Source organism: Microcebus murinus, chromosome 5 (genome assembly GCF_040939455.1).
Source record: "Microcebus murinus isolate Inina chromosome 5, M.murinus_Inina_mat1.0, whole genome shotgun sequence".
In the NCBI taxonomy this organism is placed as follows: Eukaryota; Metazoa; Chordata; class Mammalia; order Primates; family Cheirogaleidae; genus Microcebus; species Microcebus murinus.
In genome coordinates, this window is record NC_134108.1 from 111400945 (window position 1) to 111428164 (window position 27220).

The window sequence follows — 27220 nt, forward strand, 5'->3', positions numbered from 1 at the left end:
CAGCAGGCCGAGGAGGAAGAGGAGGAGGAGGATGACGACGACCACGAAGGGGCAGTGGGAGCAGAGGAGGTGGCTCCCGCCTTATGAGGGCTCTGAGGGTCCCTGCCTGAAGGGGGACGGGAACCTGGGCTTGGAGCAGGGCTCTGGAATGCAGCCCCCTTCCTTGCTGCTGCTGCTGCTGCTGCTGCTGTGTTTCTCAGTTGCCTCGGCCAGAGGTAGGGCAGGGGCGGGGAGGGGTGGAGGCCGGTCTCCCTTAGGAGGCGTGGGGGAAAAGAGCCAAGCCCCAGGCTTTGAGAGGACATCGGATGGAGGAGATTCTCACCCCCCAAATAGGGACAGCCTGCAGGGAGACACGATTCCACCACTGGAGCTGCGGACCAAGGCTTTGGGCCTGGCGCCAGGGGTGGTGGCTGCTGGGGGGTGGGTGAGAAGGTGCCCACCCCCAGGGGGAAGGTAGTCGGCCCTGGAACCAAGAGGCAGAGGACTCTTGCAGCCACACTGAGGGGCCTCACAGAGAGGGAACAGATGCCCCGTCCCCGCTGTGGAAGAGAGGAGAGCGAAGCAGGAGATGGAGACATGAAGGCCAAGAGCCCAAAGTCCCTCCCTGGTCCAGCTGTCCCCACCCCCCATGGCTTCACCCTGGGCCCTTCCGGGAGGAAATCCCTTCCAAGCCTCAGCAGTTCACCTCCGGGTGCCCCTGGGCCCCTCCAGATCCCTGTTGTCTTGCTTCCCAGGGACGGGGCCTGAGGCCCGATGGGAGGCCAGAGCATAAACAGGAAAGGGGTGGGGTGCAGGGGCTGGAGAGGGTATGAGGAAGAGGGTGGTGTGGAGCACCTGTGGGGCTTCTCAGGCCTCCCGGGAGCACCTGGAGGAGGCGAGGCGAGGCACAGCGCCCCCGGCTCACCTCCCTCTCCTCCCTAGGGCTGCCTTGCGGGAGTCTTCCTGCACCCTGTGCCAACGGAGGCACCTGCCTGAGCCTGCCTCAGGGGCAAGGGGCCTGCCAGTGAGTGTGGCTCCCGGGGGAGTGGGAGGAGAGATAAAGGGGTGGCAGGGTAGGGAGGGAGAGGTGGCGAGGTGAGACCGAAGGAGAACCAGAGTGAGGTGAGCGAGGGGAGGAGGGAGGTGGGAGGGAAGGAGAGGGGCCGATGCCATCGGCTTTCCTCCCCCACCCCCGCACAGGTGTGCCCCTGGCTTCCTGGGTGAGACGTGCCAGATTCCTGACCCCTGCCAAGACGCCCAGCTCTGCCAGAATGGGGGCAGCTGCCAAGCCCTGCCTCCCGCCCCCCGGGGCTCCCCCGGCCCTCCCTCCCACTTGGCCCCCGGCTTCTTCTGCACCTGCCCCCCTGGCTTCACTGGGGAGAGATGCCAGGACCGGCTCAAAGACCCCTGTCCTCCCTCCTTCTGCTCCAAAAGGGGCCGCTGCCACATCCAGGCCTCGGGCCGCCCACAGTGCTCCTGCATGCCTGGGTGGACAGGTGAGTGCCGAGGAGGGTGGCAAGGAGGGGACAGGCAGGAGCAGTGGACAGGGCAGAGAGGTGGGGAAGATGGAACTGAAGTCTGTGAGGCTTTGAGGAGCCCTTTGAGGACAGCCATGAGAACCAACGTGCCAATTCTTGGTGACCCTCTTACCCAAGATTGCCATTCACCAGTAAGGGTGTGCGGATTGCTAAAGTGTTGCACTATTTCCAAACCGAGGGTGCCATTAGCCCCCTGTGTGTACCATCCGGATGCCTCTCCTGGCCCCTCAATCTCCCCTCTCCGTGTCAGCTAGAGGGTGATTGCCCAGCGCGCCCCCAGCGCTCTGCACTCTGGGCATCTGAATGGCGCCATTCAGAGTGGGGGTGCCCACAGTGCCCCCCGAGAGACTGCAGGGATGGGAGGTGTGATGGAGACAGGAGGGATGGCACCCAGGGAGAGGAGTGGGGCCGTCCCAGGAGACAAGTGTAACCTGGGGCGAGCGTAGTGCCGCGGAGTAGGGGTTCTGGGGCAGCCCCGATCCCAGTAGCGGCTCTGCCACTGACCAGCTGCGCCCTCGCGTGAGCTATTCCAGCTTCCTGGGTCCTCGTCTGTCCGCTGGCACGCAGAGACCAGTGCCCACACTTGCCAAGGCTGTTTGAAGGGCGGAGGGGCTGACGCGCAGGAAGGCCTGCTTAGCTCTGTGCCTGACGCGCGGTGCGGGCCACGGCCCCTCGCTGCCACCGTCACTACGTGGGCTGTGACGTGAGTCTCGGTGACTAAACCCACCTAAAGATTAGGAAGTCGGCATCAGAGAGGCAAAGCCACTCACTCAAGAGCATAAACCAGCTGCGGTCCCACAAGGGGCCACCTGAGTCCCCTGCCTGCAGGTGCTGGTGCTTCCTGCCTCCCCAGGGACGTCACCACTGAAGGGACCCCCATCCCAGATTTTCCCAGACAGGGCCAGTTTGCAATGCTGCCATCGCCAGGTACATGTCCTATTTTCAGTTTAGAAAATATGGTCACTCCAGATGAAACCCTCCCAAGACATGGCAAAACTGAGTTCGGAGGGACAAAGAGAATGTAGTGATAAGCGGAAGGAAACATGAGGATGAGACACAGACAGCCCAGAGTGAGAGCTGGGCGGCGCCAGACGGCTGGAACTTGCCGGTGCTAGCACAGCCCCTCTGCCTCTGCCTCAGGAGAGCAGTGCCAGCTCCGAGACTTCTGCTCGGCCAACCCCTGCGCCAACGGAGGGCTGTGTCTGGCCACATACCCCCAGATCCAGTGCCGCTGCCCACCTGGCTTCGAGGGTCATGCCTGTGAACACGACGTCAACGAGTGCTTCCTGGACCCAGCGCCCTGCCCCAAAGGCACCTCCTGCCTTAACACCCTGGGCTCCTTCCAGTGTGTCTGCCCTGCGGGGCGGGAGGGCCCACACTGTGAGCTCCGGGCGGGACCCTGCCCCACCAGGGGCTGTCCTAACGGGGGCACCTGCCAGCCGGTGCCAGGGCGACACTCCACCTTTCACCTCTGCCTCTGCCCCCCAGGTGCGTCCTCACAGGGCTTCCCTGCAGCCCCTCTCGAGGGAGGGCTGTCTCCCAGGGACGCAGCCCCCAGCTGAGCCCGTCCCCCGCCAGGTTTCACAGGCCCCGACTGTGAGGTGAACCCGGATGACTGTGTCAGCCACTGGTGTCAGAATGGGGGCGCTTGCCAGGACGGGCTGGGCACCTACACCTGCCTCTGCCCAGAGACCTGGACCGGTGAGTCGTTCCAGCCAAGTTCAGGGCACCAGTGGCCCAGGTAGTCAGGCCCCGCCCGCCCTAGTCCCAGCGCTCCCCCGTCAGCCGCATCCCTGCAATCCCGCCTGCAGGCTGGGATTGCTCCCGAGATGTGGATGAATGTGAGGCCCAGGGTCCCGCCCGCTGCAGAAACGGGGGCACCTGCCAGAACTCAGCTGGAGGCTTTCACTGTGTGTGTGTGAGTGGCTGGGGAGGCACAGGCTGCGAGGAGAACCTGGACGACTGTGTCGCTGCCACCTGTGCCCCGGGATCCACCTGCATTGACCGCGTGGGCTCCTTCTCCTGCCTCTGCCCAGCTGGACGCACAGGTGTGGGCAGAGGCTGTTAGGAGGTGGGAGGCAGAGATGGAGGGTGAGGGAGGTACCGGGAGGGCCACTGGGAGCTCCAGGTGGCCTCTGAGAGCCTTTCCCCGTCCTGCCCTCCAGGCCTCCTGTGCCAACTGGAAGACGCGTGTCTGAGCCAGCCATGCCACGAGGAAGCCCAGTGCAGCACCAACCCGCTGACGGGCTCCACGCTCTGCCTGTGTCAGCCTGGCTACTCAGGGCCCACCTGCCACCAGGACCTGGACGAGTGTCAGATGGGTGAGCCACCCCACCTCAGAGCCTCTGAGCCCCAGACAGGCCTCCGCGCTGAAGATAGAAAAGGGCAGGTTGCTTTTCAAATTAAAAAACACAAGCATCATTTTCCTTGATTTTTCCAGATCCGGCATCCCTTCCCTCCACGCTCCTCTCCAGTGCCCTGCCCTCCAGCCCCACGCCTTTGCTCCCTTAGTCCTTCTGCATCTTACGGACACAAACCCCTTCCCGCCCCGGCCCTGCGCACTCGCAGCTCTTCCCTCTCCGCAGCCCAGCAAGGCCCCAGCCCCTGTGAGCACGGCGGCTCCTGCCTCAACACCCCTGGATCCTTCCACTGCCTCTGCCCACCTGGCTACACGGGCTCCCGCTGCGAAGCCGACCACAATGAGTGCCTGTCCCAGCCCTGCCGCCCCGGCAGCACCTGCCTCGACCTCCTTGCCACCTTCCACTGCCTCTGCCCACCAGGTACCCGTTGAAGGGGGCCTTGGGTGGAGAGGACAGGGACCTAACCCTGAGCCCACTGGAATTGCCCCTCCAAGAGCAAGGACAGCCTCAGGCCAGTCGGCGTGGGTGACCCCATGCTGCTTCTCCTCTCCCTGCCCCAGATGAAAACGCAGGGTCCTCATGGCCCCTAGAAGAAGGGTTGCCACAGACGGTAGTGAGGTTGTACACTTCTCAACTCTGGGTGCCGTCATCCATTTCACAGTCATCGTAGAGTGCGCAACCTGGTCCACTGTACACAGCAGCCCAGGCAGGGAGGGCAGCATAGTAGTTAATAAACGTTCTGGGCTGCAGCCTCTGCTCACATCAATCCAGAATGCTCTGCCTGATTACAGAAACTCTCCCAATTAGAGATATAAAGTAATCTCCTAAAATCCCAAAATCCCTGTGTGCTTGAATTTGGTGCAACAGGTGAGGAATGCTGCAATACTGCACCCACCTCCAGGCTAGTTTTAAGGGGGAAATGTCTCCTCAGAGAGAGAGTGACAGAGCCAACATCAGGGAACGGGATGAAACCGGAACAATTATAGCTGACTTTGTGCCAGGTACTGGCTGAACATCTTACATACATTGTCTCATCTCCTTTTATTTATTTATTTTTTTTTTTTTTTGAGATAGGGTCTGGCTCTGTTGCCTGGGCTAAAGTGCAGTGATGTCATCACAGCTCACAGCAACCACAGCTCCTGGGCTCAAGCGATCCTACTGCCTCAGCCTCCCTAGTAGCTGGGACTATAGGCAGGAGCCACCACACTCAGCTCATATTTTTGTAGAGACACGGTCTCACTATTGCCCAAGCTGGTCTCGAACTCCTGGCCTCAAATGATATTCCCGCCCTAGGCCGCCCAAGGTGCTAGGATTACAGATGTGAACCACCACACCCGGCCTCATGTACTCTTCACAAGAACCCTATGAGGTCAGCACTGTTACTGTGCCCATTTTATAAATGAAGAAACTTGGCTGGGCATGGTGCTCACACCTTTACTCCTTGCATTTTGGGAGGCCAGGCCGGAGAATTGCATGAGGCCAAGGATTCCAGACCAGCCCGAACAACCTAGCAAGACTCCATCCCTACAAAAAAATCTTTTAAAAATTAGCTGTGAGGGGCCGGGCGTGGTGGCTCACGCCTGTAATCCCAGCACTCTGGGAGGCCGAGGCGGGCAGATCGCTCGAGGTCAGGAGTTTGAGGTTGCTGTGAGCTGTGATCACACCACTCTACTCCAGCCTGGGCAACAGAGTGAGACACTGTTTCTAAAAGGAAAAAAAAAGTTATAACCACTGCTCCACGTCACCTTTTTAAGCTGAGCAGCCAAGGGCAGCAGCTCAGGCTACCCATAGACAGTCATAGAAAAATAAGAGGGAGCCATTCCGTCATCTGAGAGCAAGGTCGCAGCTATCAAGGAGCTTGGCCGCTGAGCCCACAAGTCTCGCCTCAGACCAGGGCAGGGCAGTGAAGGCGAGGAGGAAGCAATGGGACGAGCGTGGGAGCAACACATCTTCCAAAATGCCTAAGCGCAGGACCTCGTGGCGCAACGGCATTGCGTCTGACCCCAACATGCCCTAAGCCCCCTCCCCCCCTCTGACCCCAACATGCCCTAAGCCCCCCGCTTCGGGAGCCCTGCTCTCCCCAGGCAGAACAAGAGGGGGCTCTCCCTCCGAGCAAACGCCCATTTGTCCTGCTGCACCTCAGGGACGTCCAGGCCGGCTGGGCGAGCCCTGCCCTCTGTGCGCACAGGAACAGCCCAGAGCCCTGCAGCCCTCCCCCGCCCCCGCAGCGCCCGCAGCTGCCCTGCCCCCTCAGCCTCCGCACCCGAAGGGGGCAGCCGTGTCCCTCGTGCATGTCCACGCGCAGACAGAGCCGGCCGGCCTGCTGGGGCAAGTCAGAGGCAGGGCTGTGCTCTCGCAGGCAGCAGTGGGAGCTGCCGAGGAAGGCCGCAGGCCGAGCCTCCCCCTCATGACACCCCTGTCCTCAGGCTTACAAGGGCAGCTCTGCGAGGTGGAGACCGACGAGTGTGCCTCGGCCCCGTGCCTGAACCACGCTGACTGCCGGGACCTGCTCGACGGCTTCCTGTGCGTCTGCCTGCCTGGTGGGTGGGCGCCCTGCCACCCCAGCACTGCGCCTCGAGCCTGCAGGCCGCAGGCCCAGCAGTCTCCTAGGCCTCTTGGGGCTCTCTGCAGCCTGGCCGAGGAGTTCCCATTTCTCCAACTCCTTCTCCGCTCCCCAGAGTCTCTTCTGCCACATCCTCAAATCTCCCCTTGGTTGCTCGCCCGCCCTCATCCCTGCCCGCCAACACCCCCAGCCCTCGTGCAGCCCTCGTGCGCTCTTCTTGCCGTCGCCATCCTAGCCATGGACGCAGGGACGCTGCCCAGGCCGTTCTCCAGCCTCTCTGGACATCCCTCTGTCCCCTGCTATGAGAATAGCTACATTCGTTAGCTATTTTCTCCAGGCCAGCCCCTTGGCTATGTGCTTTGGGGGCATTATGCCATTTAATCTCTTTACTGGCACCATGAGGTGGGGCCATTATTATTTCCCTTTTACAGAGTAGGAAACTGGAGCCTAGAGAGGTTGAGTAGCTTGCCCAGAGCCACACGGCCAGCGGGCGGCTGAGCTTCGCCTTTTCTGCATCACTGCCCTGTCACCCCATGTCCACCTGCCAGGTGTCTTCTCTGGGAAGCCCTACAGGTTTTCCTTTCCTGGCAAGGGGAAGGGCTATGATGTGTGTCCCTCAATGACCTTGGCCTTCTCTCCCCACCCACTCCTGCCCACCAGGGTTCGCCGGCACCCAGTGCGAGCAGGACATCAACGAGTGCGAGAGCTCTCCCTGCGCCAACGGCGGGCAGTGCCAGGACCAGCCGGGAGCCTTCCACTGCGAGTGTCTTCCAGGTGAGCTGCGGCTCAGACACTGGAGAGGAGGGTGGGGACAGGGGCAGACATCTGTGCAGGTCTCTGACCCTCCTGCTGTGTCATAGGCTTTGAAGGGCCACGCTGCCAGGCAGAAGTACACAAATGTCTGAGTGGCCCGTGCCCCGTTGGAGCCAGCTGCCTTGATCTCCCAGGAGCCTTCTTTTGCCTCTGCCCCTCTGGCTTCACAGGTCAGCAGGGGAGGTATAGGAAAAGACTAGCAGGATGTTTGAGTCCAAATGGGGTGGGGCAGAGGTCACTGGTGAGTTTTAATGGTTGGGATGTGAGACAGAATGAGAATGGTATCCTTTAAAGTTATTCAGTGCAAAACCTGAACAACTGCACAACCAAGTGACAAGAACGGGCGCTATCGTAGGACCTGCGTCGGGCCCACCATCTACGGTGTGCGTGGGGCTCAGAAGCAGACAATAGGCTCAGAGAGAAGCCGCTCGCTTGCTTATTTACCAAGCACGTATCGTCTACTATGCCAGACACAGACGCAAAGTTGAGTGAGAGAGTTGCTATCTTCCGGTGGCTTTGACCCTAATGCAGAGAGACCAGTGAGTTCCCTGTGATTATGGCCCGGAGAGCAGCTCTGAGAGAGGAAAACACAGGAGCCTACAGAAGCACAACGGACCAGCCAACTCACACTAAAGACGGGAAGGCTTCATGGAGGAGCCTGAGATGAGTCTTGAGAGATGAGTCGGAGTCTGTCTAGACAGAACACCAGATAGGGCTGGGGTGGCACATACCTGTGGTCCTCGCTACTCAGGAGGCTGAGGCAGGAGAGTCACTTGGGCCCAGAAGTTTGAAACCAGCCTGGGCAATATAGCAAGACTCTCTTTAATAAAAGGTTTTAAAAGAGAAGTCTATGGGCCGGGCGCGGTGGCTCACGCCTGTAATCCTAGCTCTTGGGAGGCCGAGTCGGGCGGATTGCTCAAGGTCAGGAGTTCGAAACCAGCCTGAGCAAGAGCGAGACCCCGTCTCTACTATAAATAGAAAGAAATTAATTGGCCAACTGATATATATATAAAAAATTAGCCGGGCATGGTGGCGCATGCCTGTAGTCCCAGCTACCCGGGAGGCTGAGGCAGAAGGATCACTCGAGCCCAGGAGTTTGAGGTTGCTGTGAGCTAGGCTGACGCCACGGCACTCACTCTAGCCTGGGCAACAAAGCGAGACTCTGTCTCAAAAAAAAAAAAGAGAAGTCTAGATAGAATGCCAGATGGTGTGTTTTAGCTGGAGATAACCACATGAGCATGAAAGGAAGAAAAGCACACCCTATTTGAGGAACTGTAAGAGATCCAGAGTTTAGAGTACAAGGGGGCAAAGATGAGAAACATGGCAGTTGTACAAAAGTCATGCCCTGTGGCCCCCGTGCATGATTCTAAGGAGGTTAGACAGCACCCTATGAGGCAACAGGGAGCCAGCGAAGCACAGGCTCGTGGGGAGTGAGCACGTCATGCATAAGAAGTGCCCTTTGGCCCCATCAAAGACATGCAGGGGCTGGGCGCGGTGGCTCACCTGTAATCCTAGCACTCTGGGAGGCCGAGGTGGGCAGATTGCTCAAGGTCAGGAGTTTGAAACCAGCCCGAGCAAGAGAGAGACCCTGTCTCTACCAAAAATAGAAAGAAATTAATTGGCCAACTAATATATATATATACGAAAAATTAGCCGGGCATGGTGGCGCATGCCTGTAGTCCCAGCTACTTGGGAGGCTGAGGCAGCAGGATTGCTTGAGCCCAGGAGTTTGAGGTTGCTGTGAGCTAGGCTGACGCCACGGCACTCTAGCCCGAGCAACAGAGTGAGACTCTGCCCCAAAAATAAAAAAAATAAAAAGAGGTGGTGGCTCTGTGCTTCTCTCAGACCCATCTCTCTGCCCCAGGCCAGCTCTGCAAGGTTCCCCTATGTGCCCCCAACCTGTGCCAGCCCAAGCAGACGTGCCAGGATCAGAAAGACAAGGCCCACTGCCTCTGCCCCGATGGAAACCCTGGCTGCGCCCCCGCTGAGGACAACTGCACCTGCCAGCACGGACACTGCCAGAGGTAGCACCCAGGGCCTCCCCCTGCCCTCCTCTGGGCTCTCCTCAGCTAGGGTGGGGACAGCCAGCCAGGAGTGGGGCTGTGCGAAGTGACCCATGGGAACAGGAAGGAGATGGCAACGTTCTCTGGGCGGGACAATGGGAGAGCTCACCTGGTAAGCGCTGTCCAAGGACGGGACGTCTGTAAATAATGGGGGAACAGAGGACCAGGGCTCAGGCGGAAGGAACAGCACTAAATCCCAGGGCCAATTCACCGTTCGTTAGACAGACACTAATACCTGCGGAGCACCTGCTTTGTACAGCTCCTGTCCAGGCCCTGGGGACAGCCCAGAGCCACAGAGACAAAGCGACTGCTCTCCTAAGGTTCCTGCTAGCGGGAAAGACAGACAATAAAGGACTCACAAAGGAATGTATCTATACACATATCTAGTTGGAGATCACGAGTGGGGGGGCAGGGAAGGGGGTGACGCCTAGAGCAGAGTCACTGAGGAGGGAGGCCAGGACCGAAAGTAAGGCAGTCACAGGGGTCTGCCAATGGGGAGCTGGGAGAATACACCAGAGGAGAAAAATGCTCCCCTTTCTCTTTATGACCAGGTCGTCCTGTGTGTGTGACGTGGGGTGGACGGGGCCCGAGTGTGAGGCAGAGCTGGGGGGCTGCATCTCCACACCCTGTGCCCACGGGGGGACCTGCTCCCCCCAGCCCTCGGGCTACAGCTGCACCTGCCCCACAAGCCACACAGGTGAGGCCCTCCCTAAGCCGAATACACCCTGGGCTGGTCAGCCCTCAATCAAGGGCAAGGCATGTGACCACGGGCTGTGCATGTCAGCCACCACCAAGGAGAACTGGGCGTGGGCTGCCGGGGACACCGGTGGCGTGCGGGAGGAGGTGGTGAGAAAAGAGGCTGGACGGGGGAGAGCAAGGCGGCCGGGATGAGGAAGGGAAGGGAGAGGGAAGACGAGGGGTGGAGGGAGAGAAGGAGCATCCCGTTCTCAGACCCCATCTGTTTCCCTCAGGGCCCACCTGTAGCGAGGAGGTGACAGCTTGTCACTCAGAGCCCTGTCTCAATGGCGGCTCCTGCAGCCCCAGCCCTGGGGGCTACTCCTGCACCTGCCCTCCAAGCCACACCGGGCCGCACTGCCAAGCCAGCACTGAGCATTGCGGGACCCACGGTGAGTGCTCACCGAGTCCGGGGCTGGGCCGCGGTGGGGGAAGGAAATGGGCAGGGCCTGCTGGTGCCACAACTTTTAAAAATTAATCGGATGCTCTGGGAGGCCGAGGCGGGCGGATTGCTCAAGGTCAGGAGTTCGAAACCAGCCTGAGCAAGAGCGAGACCCCGTCTCTACTAGAAATAGAAAGAAATTAATTGGCCAACTAATATATATAGAAAAAAATTAGCCGGGCATGGTGGCACATGCCTGTAGTCCCAGCTACTCGGGAGGCTGAGGCAGAAGGATTGTTTGAGCCCAGGAGTTTGAGGTTGCTGTGAGCTAGGCTGACGCCACGGCACTCACTCTAGCCTAGGCAACAAAGCAAGACTCTGTCTCAAAAAAAAAAAAAAAAAAAAAAAAATTAATCGGATGGCAAGGAGCTGTTGTTCAGGGTGTGTGTCCTGTGTGCGGTGTGACTGCCGTCACAGGCCAGGCTGCAGGCGAGGAACCCACACCCTCACAGCCCCCTCTCCCCAGCCCCCTGCCTCAACGGGGGAACCTGTGTGAGCAGGCCTGGCTCCTCCTCCTGCCTCTGTGCTGTGGGCTTCCAGGGCCCACGCTGTGAGGGAAGGACCCGCCCCAGCTGTGCAGACAGGTGAGCAGGCCACAAAGACCCCTGGACGGGGAGGAGACCCGGCCTTCCCACCCCCCCAGCCCTGCACCGCCTCCCACCCCACACTGGGCCCTCCTGCTACCGCCCTCCTGCTGTGCCAGCCGCCCAGCGTCACACCCTCCCGGCTTCCCAGACTTCTTCCTACTGCGCCCTGTCTCTGTCTCCCAGCCCCTGTAGGAACGGGGCCACCTGCCAAGAGAGCCCTCAGGGTCCCCGCTGCCTCTGCCCCCCTGGCTACACAGGAGGCAGCTGCCAGGTGAGGGGTTGAGCTGGGGGTGCTGAAGGTGGGGCTGAGAGTTCTAGTGAGGGGTCTCGGAACGCAAAGGTGGGCAGCGGGCAGCTTGGGACAAGTGTCTGCAGGAAGGGGAGGCGTGGAGGACTAGAGTCCGGGCTCTAGCTTGAGGTCTGTGTGAACCAAAGAAGGAAGGACTGAACGGATTTCCAGTCCCAGCTGTTCTGGAAAGGAAATCGGGGAGGGTCACCTGCTCCCGTAGCCTTCAGGAGAGAGTTCTAGACGTAAGGGATTCTGAGGAGCTGGAGCTGGCAGGAGACCGTCTCTGGGCCTGGGAACCTGACGCTCTGCCCTGCCCCGTGCTCAGACTCCGCTGGACTTGTGTGCGCAGAAGCCCTGTCCGCACGCTGCCCGCTGCCTCCAGACGGGGCCCTCCTTCCAGTGCCAGTGCCTCCAGGGATGGACCGGGCCTCTCTGCGACCTCCCACTGTCCTCCTGCCAGAAGGCTGCGCTGAGCCAAGGTACCCACCCAAGCCCTGCAGAGCAGAGGAAGGGAAAAGGGCGTTCTCGTCTCCCCACCCCGAGGGCATCCATGCAGCCTTTGGCCAAAACACCTACCCGAGAGCCAAAACCACACCGACCAACCACGCCATTAACTCCAGTCCAACACCAGGACGGCCTAACACCGTCCAGCTCCTGCCACCACATTCAACACAACTCGAACAACAACCAGCCCAGTCAACAGGCGGAGTCTAACACGCCACCAGGACACAACCTGGAGCGCCTCGCTCCCTGCAGACCACATATCCCAGACAGAGTGGGCCACACTCACAACTGGACACATTCACCCCACCCCACACACCCTGACGTCACACCAACCCCTGGTAAAAGAACATCCCGTCATTCAAATAAAGTTTATGTGAAAAGCTCAGGAAAGAGACTACTGTGGAATTCGGGGATGGTTGGTGGGGATCACAGCGAGAGAACATCAGAGAGGATGCAAAACTCAGGGCCAGACTTGAGCCATGCGTCCTCACCTGAAGTGTCTCTTGATTTCTTTCTTGCTTATGACTGGTTTTTACCCAAGAAAACTATTGCTTTTAGCACTCTGAGGAGCTTAAGAATGATCTCGCCCCTATTCTGGCAGAGAAGGTGGGAAGGGAAACTTGATGCTTCGACTTCCTCAGGGTCAGGAGTCATTAATTCCAGAGGCTCAGAGGGGCCTCCACCCAGGAAGATCGGTGGCCCCCAAGGTAAAGACTTCTGTGCTCAGTGTCGGGGGCCCTGAACACTCTTTCATCCCCGTTTGTCTCTCCCCAGGCGTAGAGGTCTCGGCCCTTTGCCAGAATGGAGGCCTCTGCGTCGACAGCGGCCCCTCCTATTTCTGCCACTGCCCTCCTGGGTTCCAGGGCAGCTCGTGCCAGGATACCGTGAACCCATGTGAGTCCAGGCCTTGCCATCACGGTGCCACCTGTGTGGCCCAGCCCCATGGGTATCTCTGCCAGGTAAGAGTCTAGAGAGAAAGGGAAGCAGGAGGAGGCTGGGCTGGGTGTGGGCGACAGCAGAGATGGGTGGGAACCCGACGTGCCCATTCCTCCTCCCTTTCCGTTACCCCACACACCCAACTAACTGTCAGGTCATGCCATTTCACCTCCTGAATATTTCTCAACTTTGTCCTTTCCCCTTCACCCTTTGCCCACTGCCTCTGTCCAGGCCTTTGTTGCATTCCTGCTAGTGAGGACCTCGCATCTGTGGCCCAGGTCACTTAGCCAGGAGAGGCAAAGCTGGCATTTAAGTCTGAGTAGCCTGATTCCTGTGCCCAGACCAAATTTTTTTTAATAGTTGCCGTTTTCTTTTCTCTTTTTTAACTTTATTTATTTGTTTATTTATTGAGACAGAATCTCACTCTTTTGCCTCAGCTATAGTGCCGTGGGTCAGCCTAGCTCACAGCAACCTCAAACTCGTGGGTTTAAGCGATCCTCCTGCCTCAGCCTCTCAAGTAGCTGGGACTACAGGCATGAGCCACCATGCCCAGCTAATTTTTTATATATATATTTTTTAGTTGTCCAGCTAATTTTTTCTATTTTTGGTAGAGACAGGGTCTCGCTCTTGCTCAGGCTGGTCTTGAACTCCTGAGCTCAAACAATCCTCCCACCTCGGCCTCCCAGAGTGCTAGGATTACAGGCGTGAGCCACCGTGCCCAGCCTCTTTTCTCTTTTTTATTGATACCTAATAATTGCACATATTTATGGGGCACAGTGTGATATTTTGATACATGCATACAATGTGTAAGGATAAAATCAAGGTATTTAGGATATGCATCACCACAAACTTTTTTTTTTTTGAGACAGTGTCTCGCTCTATCACCTGGCTATGGTGCAGTGGCATCATCACCGCTCACAGCAACCTCAGTCTCCTGGGCTCAAGCAATCCTCCTGCCTCAGCCCCCCGGAGTAGCTGGGGCTACAGATGTGTGCCACCACTCCCAGCTAATTTTTCTATTTTTTGTAGAGATAGGGTCTCAGTATTACCCAGGCTGGTCTCAAACTCCTGGCCTCAAGAGATCCTCACACCTAAGCCTTCCCAAGTACTAGGACTACAGGCATGAACCACTGCGCTCAGCACCTTGAACAGTTATCATTTCCTTCTGTTAGGAACGTTCCAAATCTTCTAGTTATTTTGAAATATACAATAAATTATTAACTATAGTCATCCTACTCTGCTATCCAACACTAAAATTTATTCCATCTATCTGACTGTACTTTTGTATCCATTAACCCTGTGGTCCCCAGTGCCCGGGCCACGGACCGGTACTGGTCCATGGCCTGTTAGGAACTAGGCTGCACAGCAGGGTGAGCAGTGGGCACACAAGTGAAGCTTCATCTGTACTTACAGCCGCTCCTCATCACTCAGGCCACTGCCTGAGCTCCGCCTCCTCTCAGATCCTCTCACAGATCCTCTCAGATCAGATCCTCTCACAGGAGCACGAACTCGACTGTGAGCTACGCACGTGAGGGCTCCAGGCTGCACACTCCTCATGAGAACCTAGCATTTGATGATCTGGAGTGGAGCTGAGGCGGTGATGCTAGCACGGGGAGGTGGCTGTACATACAGATGATCATGAGCAGAGGGGTTTGACTGCACAGAGACCACATAAACCAATTACTCGCAGACTCATATCGAAACCCTATCAGTGAGTGGCAAGTGACAATCTAATAATAATAGAAATAAAGTGCTCAATACATGTAATGCCCTTGAGTCATCTTGAAACCATCCCCCCACACACACCCAACCCCAGTCCATGGAAAAATTGCCTTCCATGAAACAAGTCCCTGGTGACAAAAATGTCTGGGACTGCTGCATTAGCCAGCTTCTCTCCACCCCCAATCTCCTGCCCTCCCCGCTCTACTGACCATCATCTCCCTACCTTCAGAAGATCAGCTTTTTTAGTTCCTACATTTGAGTCAGAACATGCAACACTTGTCTTTCTGTAACTGGCTTATTGCACTTAAAATAATGACCTCTAGTTCTATCCATGTTGCTACAAGTGACAGTATTTCATTCTTTTTTATGACTGAAAAACACTCCATTGTGTACATATACCATGTTTTCGTTATTCATTTATCCATTGATGGCACTTAGGTTGATTCCATATCTTGGCTATTGTGAATAGTGCTGTAATAAACATGGGGGTGTAAATATCGCTTCAATATACTGATTTCTTTTCCTTTGGATATATAGATATATACCCCGCAGGGACACTGCTGGATCATAAGATAGATCTATTTTGAGTTTTTTGAGGAATCTCCATACTGTTTTCCACAGTGGCTGTACTAATTTACATTCCATCAACAGTGTTCAAGGGGCCAGGAGTGGTGGCTCACGCCTGTAATTCTAACACTCTGGGAGGCTGAGGTGGGAGGATCACTAAGGTCAGGAGTTCGAGACCAGCCTGAGCAAGAGTGAGACTCTGTCTCTACTAAAAAAATAGAAATAAACTAGCTAGACAACTAAAAATATATGGAAAAAAAAATTAGCCGGGCATGGTGGTGCATGCCTGTAGTCCCAGCTACTTGGGAGGCTGAGGCAGAAGGATTGCTTGAGCCCATGAGTTTGAGGTTGCTGTGAGCTAGGCTAACGCCATGGCACTCTAGCCAGGGCAATAGAGTAAGACTCTGTCTCAAACAAAAAATAATAATAAAACAGTGTTAAAGGGTTTACCTTTCTCTGTAGCCGCACCAGAATTTGTTTGTTTGTTTGTTTGTGATAGGGTCTCACTCTGTTTCCCAGGCTAGAGAGCAGTGGCATCATCATAGCTCACTGCAACTTCAAACTCCTGCCTTAGCTTCCTGAGTAGCTGGGACTACAGGTGCATGTCAGCACACCTGGCTAATTTTTCTCTTTTTTGTAAAAACAGGGTCTCACTATGTTGCTCAGGCTGGTCTCAAACTCTTGGCCTCAAGTAATCCTCCTGCCTTGGCCTCCCAGAGTGCTAGAATTACAGGCATAAACCAGCATGCCTAGCCTGTATATCTTTTTTTAAGAGATGTCTATTTGGATCATTTGCCCATTTTTTTTTTTTTTTTTTTTTTTTTGAGACAGAGTCTCGCTTTGTTGTCCAGGCTAGAGTGAGTGCCGTGGCGTCAGCCTAGCTCACAGCAACCTCAAACTCCTGGGCTCGAGTGATCCTTCTGCCTCAGCCTCCCGAGTAGCTGGGACTACAGGCATGTGCCACCATGCCCGGCTAGTTTTTTATATATATATCAGTTGGCCAATTAATTTCTTTCTATTTATAGTAGAGACGGGGTCTCGCTCTTGCTCAGGCTGGTTTTGAACTCCTGACCTTGAGCAATCCGCCCGCCTCGGCCTCCCAAGAGCTAGGATTACAGGCGTGAGCCACAGCGCCCGGCCATTTGCCCATTTTTAAAATTGGATTATTTGGGTTTTTCTTACTGAGTTGTTTGAGTTCCTAACATACTCTGTTTATTAGTCCCTTTTTGGATGGACAGTTTGCAAATATTTTCTCCCATTCTATAGGTTTTCTCTTCACTCAGTTGACTGTTTCCTTTGATGTGCAGATTTTTACCTTGTATATCAAGTTAAATTCATCTATTTTTGCTTTTGTTGGCTGTGCTTTTCAAGTCTTACTCAAAAAAATTTTTGACCAGACCAATCTCCTGAAGATTTCGCCAATGTTTTCTTCTACTAGTTTCTTAGTTTCAAGTCTTACATTTAAATCTTTAATCGATTTTTTTATATGGTGACAGATAGGGATCTAGTTTCATTCTTCTACATATGGATATCCAATTTTCCCAGTGCCATTTATGAAAGAGACTGTCCTTTCCCAAATGTATGTTCTTAGCATCTTTGTCAAAAATCAGTTCGTGGTAAATGTGTGGATTTATATCTGGGTTCTATATTCTGTTCTATTACTCTAGGTGTCTGTTTTTATGCCAATGCCATGCTGTTTGGGTTACTATAGCTCTGTTGTATATTTTGAAATCAGGTATTGTGATGCCTCTAGCTTTGTTCTTTTTGGTCAGGATTGCTTTGGCTATCTGGGTCTTTTGCAATTCCATATGAATCTTATGATTGTTTTTTCTATTTCTGTGAAGAATGTCATTGGTATTTTGATGGGAATTGCATTGAATCTGTAGATCATTTTGGGTAGTATGGACATTTTAACAATATTATTCAATCCATGAGCATAGGCTATCCTTCCATTTTTGTGTGTCTTCTTCAATTTCTTTCTTCAATATTTCACAGTTTTTATTATAGAGCTCTTTCACTTCTTTGGTTAAATTTATTCCTTGGCATTTTGTTTTATTTTTTGTAACTATTTTAAATGGAATTGCTTTCTTGATTTCTTTTCCATATGTTCTCTGTTGGTGCATAGAAATGCTACTAATTTTTGTATATTGATTTTGTATCCTGTAACTTTACTGAATTTGTTTTTAGTGGAGTCATTAGGTTTTTCTAAATATAGGATCATGTCAAACAAGGATAATTTGACTTATTCTTTTCCAATTTGAGTGCCTTTTATTTCTTTCTCTTGCCTAATTGATCTGGCTAGGACTTCTAGTAGTGTGTTGAATATAAATGGTGAAAGTGAGCATCCTTGTCTTGTTCCGGATCTTAGAGGAAAAGCTTTCAATTTTTTCCCATTCAGTATGATGTTAGCTGTGAGTTTGTCACATATGGGCATTTTTGTTTTGACCTATAGAACCACAACTTTTGCTAGAAGGCTCAATGCAGATTCCTAACCTACCCTCTTTCACCTTTTAATTTTATTTTAATCTCTTATTATGAACATTGAACATTTTCAAACATATACAAAAGCTGTATACTGATCAATGATGAACCTCTGTGCACCCATGACTCAGTTTTACTTCCTCTTTCATGAAACTCCCTCCTTCTGAGGTCTCCAAAACAACCCTCTCATCTTCTCCTTCCACTCTCTGGCCACTCCTCAGATTCTTTGTGAATCCCCTTTTCTCCATCTCTTTGAAGTCATCCTGGTACTCCCCTCTTGCACGCTTGTCTTCCTCTTGCAAGAACTCAGCACATGGTCGGACATTGTCAATGACCCTTGTCTCACTAGCAGACTGGCCTGAAGCAATCAGAGAATGCTTGAGAGCACTGGTTATGGAATCACAGACCTGCATTGAGTCCCAGCTCTGCCACCTGTAGCTATGCGACTTGTACAAATTACTTAACCCTTCAGGGACTCAGTTTCTTTATCTGTAAAGTGAGAATCAAATGAGATAATCTATATAAAGCATTGTTAGAGGGTTTTACCAAGTTATGTACATAGATTGTGCAATAACTGCTAGCCATCTCTCTCTCTCTTCTGGTTGACTGAGAACTTCATGGAACAGGAATGAGTTTTAATTTTCTTCATATTCCTAGTTCCCAAAATGGTGCCTGGAACAAGTGGGCATTCAATAGATGCTTATGAATTAATTGATAAAGCATGAGACAGCCTGGTGGGTGTTTGGTCGGGGAGGGAGGTTTTACCCAGGTAGGGGCTATATTTGGAGGCAATGTGTCATAGGGATTGGTTGGAACTGGGGAGCGTTAAGTTGTGTGTTATTGAACAATTGTATATCATGTGGAGTTGAGACAGAAGGATTGAGCAACATATAGCCATGATAGATGAATGGCTGTTGAGCTGGAAGGTGGGGGCTGGGCAGACTATCTAGAGCTGGGTTATGTTTAGTGCTGAGCTGTGCTCATCGACTGGGTTCCCTGTCTGACCCTCTTTGCCTGCAGTGTGTCCCAGGCTACAGTGGACAGAACTGCTCTATGGAACCTGACGCTTGTCAGTCCCAACCCTGTCACAACCATGGAACCTGTACTCCAAAACCTGAAGGCTTCCATTGTGCCTGCCCACCAGGATTCGTGGGGCTACGCTGTGAGGGGGACGTGGATGAGTGTTTGGACCAGCCCTGTCACCCCACAGGCACTGCAGCCTGCCACTCTCTGGCCAATGCCTTCTACTGCCAGTGTCTGCCTGGACACACAGGTGAGGCTTGGGATGGGGTACATAGGCATTTCTGGGACACAGCTCAGCAGACCATAGAGACCCAGACAGACCCCACCGTAAGGCAGCCTCGTCATTGTATCCATCCCCTGCCTCTACACTCTACCCCAAAGAAGATACCCCAGGATCCCTCTGCCTGCACATCTAGTGTTGGGCCAACTCCCAGGAATGAGCTGGGGGGGGGCAATGACTGAAGCAGTATGTGACATCTGATCTCACCCCCACCACAGGCCAGTGGTGTGAGGTGGAGATAGATCCCTGCCAGAGCCAGCCCTGCTTTCATGGAGGGTCCTGTGAGGCCATAGCAGGACCACCCCCAGGTTTCATCTGCCACTGCCCCAAGGTAAGTGCCCCAAAGCTTCCTTTCCTGTTGCCCCGTACACTGACAAAAGGCAAGGGTGCTGAGTTGAAATCCTAGAGGGGAGTGTGGGGGAGCGTTGGAGTGGGAATTATTGGAAAAAGCCATCCCAAGTTCACAGTGGTGAGTGGCTCTCAGAAGCAGTCAGGGGAAAGTCAAGATCAGTTAGTAGCATGAATAGAATTTCCAGAAATCACAGGTCCCCCAAGGTCAAGCTGGATGGCCTCAGATAATTTCTTTTAACTATGTATGTGTATGTGTATGTGTGTGTATGTGTATGTGTAATGTGTATGTGTGTGTATGTGTATATATGTGTGTGTGTATGCGTTTATAGACCTCAGATGCATGGAACTGGATTAATCTTAAACCTTGGTTCATGATATACTGACATTTGTTTGTGCCCACACTTCTTTTATTTTATTGCTCTAACAATGTAACACCTATGAATCTAACCCAAGATTTATAATATTAATAATAACTCACATCAACTATGTCCTCCTCCTCTATTCTGGTCCCTTTCCAGAGGAAGAAGGCATATAATCCTACCTCCAAGGGTTAAGAAATAATCGCATTCAGCTCTATTAACTGTTTAATCTGTCAAGATTTGTGCTGTGATGCTACAAATCATCCAGGCTGTTGCACACAATTGTGGTTCATCCGTTTTCACCACCATGTAGCATGTCATTGTGTGAAAGTACCATGGGACATGGTTTCAACATCTGTAAGATGATTAACTTGATGCTCTCTGAGGCTCCTTTTACATATGAGAAGGTAGGACCCTCTTGCTTTACAGTGAGAAGAATGATGAAAGTTCCTTCTGCAATATCTCCCTTCACCTCCACAGGGTTTTGAAGGCCCCACCTGCAGCCAAAGAGCCCCTTCCTGTGGCCTCCATCACTGCCACCACGGAGGCCTATGTCTGCCCTCCCCTAAGCCAGGCTTCCCACCACGCTGTGCCTGCCTCAGTGGCTATGGGGGCCCTGACTGCCTGACCCCACCAGCTCCTCAAGGCTGTGGCCCTCCATCTCCATGCCTATACAATGGCAGCTGCTCAGAGACGCCTGGGCTGACAGGCCCAGGCTTTCGGTGCTCCTGCCCTCCCAACTCTCCAGGGCCCCGGTGTCAGAGGCCTGGCGCAAAGGGGTGTGAGGGCAGAGGTGGAGATGGGGCCTGCGACAATGGCTGCAGTGGCCCAGGAGGAAACTGGGATGGAGGAGACTGCTCTCTGGGGGTCCCAGACCCCTGGAAGGGCTGTCCCTCCCGCTCTCGGTGCTGGCGTCTCTTCCGGGACGGGCAGTGCCACCCGCAGTGTGACTCTGAAGAGTGTCTGTTTGATGGCTATGACTGTGAGACCCCTCCGGCCTGCATGTGAGCCCGAAACCACTAGCGCTAGGGAAGGAGGGGGACAGGTGAGGGGAGGAGGAAGGACACAGATGCCTCTGAGTTGCAATGTGGCCACAGCCTCAGGATCCAGGGAGTTTCAACCCTAATACCATTGCTATGTAAAGGTAGAAGACTCTAGAATCCAACCCAGTGTAATGGGATGGCATCATTATTTAATGTAGGGCATGGCTTCTGTCTAGGCTCCTCTCTGAGAGTTGTGGGAACTCAGGGCTCAAGCCTCCCTCCCTAAGCCCTGTTGCTATGAAGTATCTCCCCTAGCAACTAGCACCCCACAGAAGGAAAAGAGCTTTGGACTCTCCTTCAATAAGACAGGAGGGCTTGGGAGGGGAGAGAGAGAGGATGGTCTTAGGAGACAAGGATGTCAATAGACATAGGGTGTCCGGACGACCATCCAGGGCTCGACTAAGGTGCCCCCACTTAGCAAGCAGAGCCTCAGGGGCCATGGAATGTCAGGAACTCTCTCTGAGGTGAAAAGGGGAATCAGATTTTTGGGAAGTCCTGAGTCCCTCTCTCCTCACCACAGTCCAGCCTATAACCAGTACTGCCGCGATCACTTCCACAACGGGCACTGCGAGAAAGGCTGCAACACGGCAGAATGTGGCTGGGATGGCGGTGACTGCAGGCCTGAAGATGGGGATTCAGAGTGGGGGCCCTCCCTGGCCCTGCTGGTGGTGCTGAGCCCCCAGGCCCTGGACCAGCAGCTGCTTGCCCTGGCCCGGGTACTGTCCCTGACTCTGAGGGTGGGGCTCTGGGTGAGGAAGGACAGTGAAGGCAGGGACATGGTGTACCCCTATCCTGGGGCCCGGGCTGAAGAGGAGCTAGGAGGAACTCGGGACCCCTCTCATCAGGAGGGAGCAGCCTCTGAAACACAGCCCCTGGACTCCCTCAATGCTGGGTAAGAAGCTGGACAGAGGGGAGGGCCAGACTCCAGTGTTTTTAACAGGGCAGAGAGAAGGAAGGGAGCCAGGGACCAATATGGGTCTCTGATGTGCCTCCGCCGCAGGTTTGTAGTGGTGATGGGTGTGGATTTGTCCCACTGTGGCCCTGACCACCCAGCATCCCACTGTCCCTGGGACCCTGGTCTTCTGCTCCGCTTGCTTGCTGCAATGGCCGCAGTGGGGACCCTGGAGCCCCTATTACCTGGACCCCTGCTGGCTGCCCACCCTCATACAGGCTCTGGTATGTAACCCCCTGTCATTTCTCCTGACCTTTGCTCCCAGGTCTGCTCTCATGCCAACAATAGGCAACTGAGGTCAACTCAAACAGGATAGCTGAGACCTAAAATGTTCTTTGTAGGGACTTAACCTCCTTAACTCTTTCTCTGAATCTACTGATGGCCCATGTGTTCTGCAGTCTTCTTATTTTCCTAAGTCCTTTATCCTAGCTTCTGCCACAGCCCTGCAGCAACCTCGGGTCCTGGTTTGCTTCTCCACCACACCAAGAGTGTCTACTGTTCTCTGCACGGAACACTTCATAGTACAGGAAAAGACAGTAACTGTTACATCGTACTTACTCTGCGCCTTACTCTATGCATTTTACATTATTATCTCATTTAATCCTCCCAACAGCCCCATGAGGCAGGTACTACAGGCTGAGCATCCCTTATCTGAAGTGCTTGGGACCAGAAGGGTTTCGGGTTTCTGATTTTTTTCAGATTTTGAAATATTTCCCTTATACCTAGAAATCTGAAATCCTAAATTCTCCAGTGAGCATTTCCTTTGAGCATCGTGTCAGTGCTAGAAAAGTTTCATATTTTGGAGCATTTTAGATTTTGAATTTTGGCATTAGGTATACTCAACATGTATTATTATCACACTTTACAAATAAGGAAAGTGAGGCAAAGAGAGGTTACTGAACTTGCCCAAATGTGTCACCTAGAAATCTGAAATCCTAAATTCTCCAGTGAGCATTTCCTTTGAGCATCGTGTCAGTGCTAGAAAAGTTTCATATTTTGGAGCATTTTAGATTTTGAATTTTGGCATTAGGTATACTCAACATGTATTATTATCACACTTTACAAATAAGGAAAGTGAGGCAAAGAGAGGTTACTGAACTTGCCCAAATGTGTCACCGTGCTAATGAGGAATGGCCTCTCTTTGTGGCTCTGTCTCTCCAGCAGTGCCCCCTGCCAACCGGCTTCCCTGGCCTGTGCTGGGCTCCCCTGTGGCTGGGGTGATTCTCCTGGCCCTCGGGGCTCTTCTCGTCCTCCAGCTCGTCAGGCGCCGCCGAGAGCATGGGGCCCTGTGGCTGCCACCTGGTTTCACTCGAAGGCCTCGGACTCAGCCAGCGCCCCGCCGACGCCGGCCTCCACTGGGCGAGGATAGCATCGGCCTCAAGTGAGAGTGAGGAGGAACCTGGGCTCAGGGAGGGAGTTCTTCCATGGACATAATTATGAGCACACGAGATAAGAAACACAATTGCAGAAGTCAAAGATAGGGGAAGAAGAAAGAGGGGTAGAGAGGCTGCTGGAAATCTTGCAGACTCTGCTGGTCATAACTACGAGTAACCTCTACCCACCCAACCCCTTCCAGGGCGCTGAAGCCAGAGGCAGAAGTTGATGAGGATGGAGTTGTGATGTGCTCAGGCCCTGAGGAGGGAGAAGCGGTGGGCCAGGTGAAAGGGGTGGGAAAAGAATGGTCTGGAGGTGATGGAGAGGAAGAAAGGACAAATGGACCACCTTCACTGATCCTTGCTCTTACCCCAAGGCTGAAGAAACAGCCTCCTGCTCCAAGTGCCAGCTCTGGCCTCTGAGCAGTGGCTGTGGAGAGCTCGCTCAGACAGCCATGCTGACCCCTCCCCAGGAATCTGAGACGGAGACCCCTGACCTGGACACTCGTGGACCTGGTATATCAGTCAACCCAGACCAAGAAAATGGAAAAAAACTTCCTTTGACCCTTTTAGAATCAGAAAGTCCTTTAATACCAGAACTGGAGGAACTAATCTTAGACTTAGCACCTTAGAAGAGTGATTCTCAAAGTATAGTCCTTAGGAGAATCAGCATCACCTGAGAATTTGTTAGAAATGCAAATTCTGGGGCTCCACTGCAGAGCTACCGACTCAGAAATTCAAGATGTTAGGCGATTTGTGTTTTAACGAGCCCTCCAAGTGATGCTGGTCCAGACTCAAGTTTGCGAAAGCCACTGCCCTGGAGTGTTAAGAGAATTAAGGCCTACTGGCTTACAGATGAGGAAAGTGAAGCTTAAAGAAAAGTCACTTTACTAAAGCCACAAAAAGTCAAGAGCCAGAACTTGGCTTCCTGACACCTCAGGCTTCGCCTCTACCTGAGCCCTGTGTCGCCCCCGCCCCTTGTTGTGTCCTTGTGATTGACACATTACTCTTGTCTCATCCGCAGATGGAGTAACACCACTCATGTCAGCAGTTTGCTGTGGGGGAGTAGAGCCCAGGACCTTCCAGGGGGCATGGTTGGCAAGTCCTGAGCCCTGGGAACCTCTGCTGGATGAAGGGGCCTGTCCCCAGGCTCACACAGTGGGCACTGGGGAGACCCCCCTACACCTGGCTGCACGATTCTCCCGGCCAACCGCTGCGCGCCGCCTCCTTGAGGCCGGAGCCAACCCCAACCAGGCAGACCGGGCCGGACGCACCCCGCTGCACGCGGCCGTGGCTGCTGACGCTCGGGAGGTCTGCCAGGTCAGCACACAGAGTCTCTAAAGGGAACGGGGAGAGATGGGGCAAGAGTTGACAAGCTGGGCAGAAGCATCCCCTAAGGCTTCACAAAGAGGAGACTGATGTGAGATTGGGGACCCGAAAGGGAAAAACGGAAGGCGGCTAAATACGGATTGGGAGGGGGTTCGGTGTGAGAGACCTGAGCTAACAGTCCATGGAGTCACTGGCCATCTCTGTGCCCTCAGCTCTTACTCCGCAGCAGACAAACTGCAGTGGATGCACGCACAGAGGACGGGACTACACCCTTGATGCTGGCCGCTAGACTGGCGGTGGAGGACCTGGTTGAAGAACTGATTGCAGCCCGAGCAGACGTGGGGGCCAGAGATAAATGGGGTATGTGTGCGCGGGGGCGGGGGGAGAGGTGATGTTATGATACAGAGAAGTTGAGCAGGTGAGATGGGGTGAGATGACGTGCAAAGTAATATAGGAGCAGCGGAGGGATCGAGTGAAGGGACAATTCCGTCCCACCCTGCTGTGACGGTGGTAAATCTGCGGTGCGGGGGCAGTGAGGAGCGCGTTGAGTCTCTACCACCATCCTAAACGACACACATACACTGCGCCAGCCCGCAGGAAACTGGAATAGAGGAGCGTGTCTGTGGGAGAGCAGAGGTCTCGTGGGGGGAGGGTGGTCTCCCGGTCCCACCGACCCTAGAACAATGCCCCATTGTCCCGCCCGCGCGCCAGTGACGTCACCGGGGCAACGCTTCCCGAGGGCCGGCGGTCGCCCAGGCGACGCTTCCAGCCTTTCAGGACCCCGCGGGCCAAGTAGCCCTTCCCCCACGGCCAGAACCCGTGGGAAACCGGAACCCAGGCGTCTGTCCCCCAATCGCGGTAACAACTTCCCACGTTGTCCCCAGGAAAAACCGCGCTGCACTGGGCCGCTGCCGTGAACAACGCCCGAGCCGCCCGCTCCCTTCTCCAGGCTGGGTCCGATAAAGACGCCCAGGACGGCAGGGTGAGAACCGGCAGCGGGCTCCAGACAAAAAACCGGGTGCGGCAGAGACGGACAGTGAGGGAACCCCTGAAGGGGTCGGGGCTGGAGGTCAAGTAGGTGAAGGCCGAACAGGCCAGTCCTGTGGGCGCGGGCTCCCTGACCGGGCCCTGGCTGTCTCCTCCCGTCCAGGAGCAGACGCCGCTGTTCCTGGCGGCCCGGGAAGGAGCGGTGGAGGTAGCGCAGCTGCTGCTGGCGCTGGGGGCGGCCCGAGAGCTACGGGACCAGGCCGGGCTGGCGCCCGGGGACGTCGCCCGCCTGCGGAACCACTGGGACCTGCTGACGCTGCTGGAAGGGGCGGGGCCCCCGGAGGCCAGTCACAAAGCCTCGCCGGGCCGCGAGGCGGGAGCCGAGCGGCGCGCACGCACCGCGTCAGCAAGCGCGCCCCCGCACGGGGGCGGGGCTGCGCCGCGCTGCCGGACGCTGTCAGCGGGAGCCGGCCCGCGAGCGGGCGGAGCTCGTCTGGGAGCCCGGACCGGGTCCGTAGGCTGGGCCACGCGCGGGGGCGCGGCCTACTCGCATTGCCGGAGCCTATCGGGAGGAGCAGCAGGAGGAGGCCCGCCCCTTCGCGGCCGTACGTTCTCTGCGGGCTTACGCGGGCCTCGACGCTACCCAGCAGTAATGCCAGGAGGATCCGGAGTTGCGGCCGGGCGCGGGGGCAGGGCCTCAGCGGACGACTGGCCCTGTGATTGGGTGGCCTTGGGAGCCTGCGGCCCCACCGCCAACATTCCGATCCCGCCTCCGTGCCTTACTCCGTCCCCGGAGCGGGGGTCTCCTCAAGTTGCTTGGGGTCCCCCAGCCCACCAAGAAACGCCTTTAAACCTAGAAGGGGAGAGTCAAAAATAGAAGGCTACACGAATTCTAAAATGACAGGTATTCCGGAAAGCCCTCCAGCTTTTAAGATGGAGCTCCAAAAGTGAGACGTCCTGAGTTTAGTTTCCCTTGTAAAATGAGGATATTCCCACCAGAGCAGGCATCATCTTCCACATGGAGAAGCTGCAGCTCTGGGAAAAAAAAGAGGTATTAGGATACTGGGATGGGGCAGGCCCAGTCCCTCTCTCAGAAAATAAAGGGCAAGAGTTTGCAGGAGGACAGAGTGGAGTGGGAGAAGTACCCCTAAACTGGAACCAAGAACTGTAGATAGGATGTAAGACTTTTTTTCCTGAATATGGCTCCCAAAGGGAGCCTCTATCATTTATTGCCCACAAACGGCTGACAAATATTTATTGAGCACCTAACTATGTGCTGTGTAGATGCTGAAATGTGGCCAAGCTCCCCCTACCCCCCCACACACACACACTCCTGCTAATGACTCCTTGCATTCCCTCTGACTCACACAAAGAAACTCCACTGCAGGGATGAAGCACCACTCTTCTAGCCACTATGTCTCTTTAAGAACCCCAAATCTGTCACCCATAATAAAGCTGAGTTGAAGTGTTACCTTTTTTTGGAAGGGTTGGGGAGAGGAATGGGAAAAAACACTATGACTGCATAGTGTAGTCAGAACTTTGTGCCCTAGGCACAGCATTTGGATGAAGGCTGTAAGTGTAGTTTAAGAGCAAGAATAAATACATTTGGGGATCCCGTGTCAATTTAGGGTATTATGTGAAAACAGGAGTCTCTGGTAGCCCAGGGAGAACCCATATACATAGTAGACCATGCATATGCTTTGTCCCTCATCCACAGACATTTAGTTATGGCCACTTAGAGTACTCCTAAGTCCTCAAGTCAAGTAGATCGAGATGGAGAGAGCATTTTAAAGAAGCTTTGTCCACCTTGGAGCAATATGGTGGCACCTCTTTAATGCTGCTAAGCCTAAGACAGGGAGGCATGAGGCATTTGAAGGGCCTCACTCTGTCACCCACGCTGGAGTGCAGTGGCACAATCATAGCTCACTGCAGCCTCAAACTCCT

At 54.5% G+C, this 27220-nt stretch overlaps 1 protein-coding gene and 1 long non-coding RNA gene across 2 annotated transcripts in view; one reads left to right on the forward strand and one right to left on the reverse strand.

Moving 5' to 3' along the window:
* NOTCH4 (notch receptor 4) lies at positions 1-26744 on the forward strand. Its single transcript, XM_012741081.2, has 30 exons — positions 1-215; positions 922-1003; positions 1180-1475; positions 2658-3005; positions 3096-3218; positions 3329-3565; positions 3683-3838; positions 4103-4297; positions 6304-6417; positions 7101-7214; positions 7301-7423; positions 9118-9277; positions 9868-10013; positions 10288-10443; positions 10960-11077; positions 11264-11351; positions 11695-11848; positions 12648-12832; positions 18600-18852; positions 19101-19213; positions 20073-20596; positions 21156-21527; positions 21636-21811; positions 22749-22968; positions 23164-23245; positions 23338-23476; positions 23985-24280; positions 24502-24649; positions 25174-25271; positions 25440-26744. The coding sequence occupies exons 1-30, from the start codon at positions 32-34 to the stop codon at positions 26151-26153; spliced, it is 6114 nt and encodes a 2037-aa protein (XP_012596535.2). The 5' UTR covers positions 1-31; the 3' UTR covers positions 26154-26744.
* Positions 26169-27220, reverse strand: part of LOC105858154 (uncharacterized) — a 2992-nt gene continuing 1940 nt past the window's right edge. The window contains exon 2 of the long non-coding RNA XR_012919346.1: positions 26169-26311. This is a non-coding gene — a long non-coding RNA (uncharacterized LOC105858154). The remainder of the gene's footprint in view (positions 26312-27220) is intronic.